Genomic DNA, 2,555 nt, shown 5'->3' with positions numbered 1-2,555 from the left:
ATGCAATTTACGAATGGACAAGAGGGAAGCCAGAAACATAACGAACATGGAATTGATAAAGGTTAAGAATCATCAGATTCATATCTGATTTTGGTAAAATCTAAGACAAAGAGTAAAATTGATTTGAAGCACAACCGACCAGAAATTGTTATCTGGTATTTATAAAAACACAAACTCCCTTTCTACTGATTTCTCTCTCTCCCTCTTTCTCCCTCTTTCTCTCTCTCTCTCTCTCCCTCTTTCTCTCTCTCTCTCCCTCTTTCTCTCTCTTTCAGTAAGTATGTACAGCGTTTATGCAAAAGATGTGTGTGTGTGTGTGTGTGTGTGTTATATAATGAATAACTTAGCTTACTGTCAGTGGTGTCCAGTCCGTTGATTTTCTTCATATTCTCATCTTTCTCCTTAAGATCATCACTGTCGCTGTCACCAGCTTTATCTCGACCGTCTCCGTCATCATTGTCACCACAACGATTCCGAGGGGACCACGTCATTTTATTCTCTTTCTTAAGTCTTCGCCTGGCATTCGCAAACCAGGTGGACACCTGGGTAAGGGTCATTTTTGTGATTATAGCCAACATAATTTTCTCTCCTTTCGTTGGGTAGGGGTTTTTTCGGTGTTCGTAAAGCCATGCTTTTAAAGTGTTCGTAGTTTCACGAGTCGCGTTTTTCCTCCGGGCAGCGCCATTTAAATCCATCGTTCCATACCTAGAGAGCAGAGAGAGAAAATAAAAGGATTATACGGAGATAGACGCACATATACAGATACTGTATACATACACACATAGATATAGCATAAATAATATACGCACAAACACATACACACATACTTGTGTGCGTGTATGTGTGCATATAATAATAATAATAATAAACCGCATGGCATATAACCAGCCAATGTACGCCACTAGACCAGAAAGAATATAAGAGACGCCACGACAATATAGCCAGGCTTGTCCATTAAACACTCTGCAACAAGTATGAACTTGACAGAGCAAAAAATTGGTATGACCACAAACCTGAAGGCATCATCGAAAATGATAATACAAAGATCCTATGGAACTTTCTGATTCAGTGCGACCATGAGATAGAGAATAGGAAGCCGGACATAGTGTTGATTGAGAAAGAAAGCAAACTATGCTGGATCATAGATATAACATGCTCAGCTGTCAACAAGGTATGCGATAAGGAAGAGAGAAAAGTCGAGAGATATGGCAGGTTAGCTTGGGAAGTTAAGCAGCTGTGGTCGAGGAAAAAGGTAGCAGTAGTACCAATAATTGTCAGAGCCCTGGGAACAGCGAGCAAAAATCTTGAGAAGTACGTGGAACAAATAGGGGCTGCAATAAGGGTGGAGCACTTGCAGAAAACAGCACCTCTTGGAACCGCTCGAATACTCTGGAAGGTGCTCGAAAAATAAGGGGTGTTATCTTAGTTCACTGGTAGTGAACAGCTGACACCGTAGTACATCTGCAGCGTTAGGAGCTGTGCAAAGGCAATGACAACAACAACAACAACAACAACAACAATAATAATAATAATAATGTTCTGATGCAGTACGAGGCACTGTCTCACATGGTTTTTGATCTTAACCAGTTGAGCATGTCGCATAGTGGCCGACGATATATGCACCTCTAATCACGAGCTTGTGTTGAGAGGAATTCTTTGGGGTTTGAACAATTCACTTCTGCAAACATAGGTGTATTGTTCATCATCCTTAAACGAATCTTATTTGAAGACCTTTTGAGCACAATGGGCTACTCGACCTGAAGAAAATTCTAACTGGGCCCCACCTGCAAGGTCATGCGCTGTTTATCTTGATATAAGATCACCGTGTCACGCACATATGGTTGTGATGCATGTGCCTGGTGTGCCCTTATCAGACGGGTAGTCATGATGGGTATATTGGGCTTCGAATACTTGTACCCCAGTGTTACTTTGGTGACATGCACTGCTCTCTCACTCAATAATAATAATAATAATAATAATAATAATAATAATAATAATAATGATAATAATAATAATGATAATAATAATATGCCAACACTATGGAATAACAACAGAAAAAAGATGGTATAGGCACACGCCAGAAAAGGTCACAGAAAACGAGAAAGCAACCATACTATGGGATATGCCAATACACACAGATAGCGAAATTAAAGCCAATAGGCCAGATATAGTTGTCAGAGATCAAGAAGGAAAAAATGCTTTCTAATTGATGTATTAATACCAGCAGATGACAACGTTTCTCTAAAAGAAATGGAGAAACTTTCAAAATGCAAAGACCTGGAAATAGAGGTAACTCGAATGTGGAATCTAAAAACAGAAACAATTCCTGTCATATTAGGTGCCTTAGGTATAATAAAAATATATTCAGATAAATACATAACAAAAACACCAGGACTTACAAATATATATAACATAGAGAAAATTGCACTACTGGGCACTGCACACATCCTACGCAAAACACTTTCAATACAGTAACCATAAGAGCATCACAGCAAACCACAGCACATACCCAAGGCACACAGATCTGCGCTCGGTAGTGAAGTGAAAGCACGTTA

At 39.5% G+C, this 2,555-nt stretch overlaps 1 protein-coding gene across 1 annotated transcript in view; it reads right to left on the bottom strand.

Moving 5' to 3' along the window:
- The window catches only part of LOC106872663 (iroquois-class homeodomain protein IRX-6), a 235,715-nt gene that overhangs the window by 15,126 nt on the left and 218,034 nt on the right, over positions 1–2,555 (bottom strand). The window contains exon 4 of the mRNA XM_052974557.1: positions 353–705. Coding sequence (XP_052830517.1) covers positions 353–705 — 353 coding nt within the window. The remainder of the gene's footprint in view (positions 1–352; positions 706–2,555) is intronic.

The sequence above is a fragment of the Octopus bimaculoides genome, chromosome 1 (assembly GCF_001194135.2).
Source record: "Octopus bimaculoides isolate UCB-OBI-ISO-001 chromosome 1, ASM119413v2, whole genome shotgun sequence".
Classification (NCBI taxonomy): domain Eukaryota; kingdom Metazoa; phylum Mollusca; class Cephalopoda; order Octopoda; family Octopodidae; genus Octopus; species Octopus bimaculoides.
This window is presented reverse-complemented; position numbering and strand designations above follow the sequence as displayed.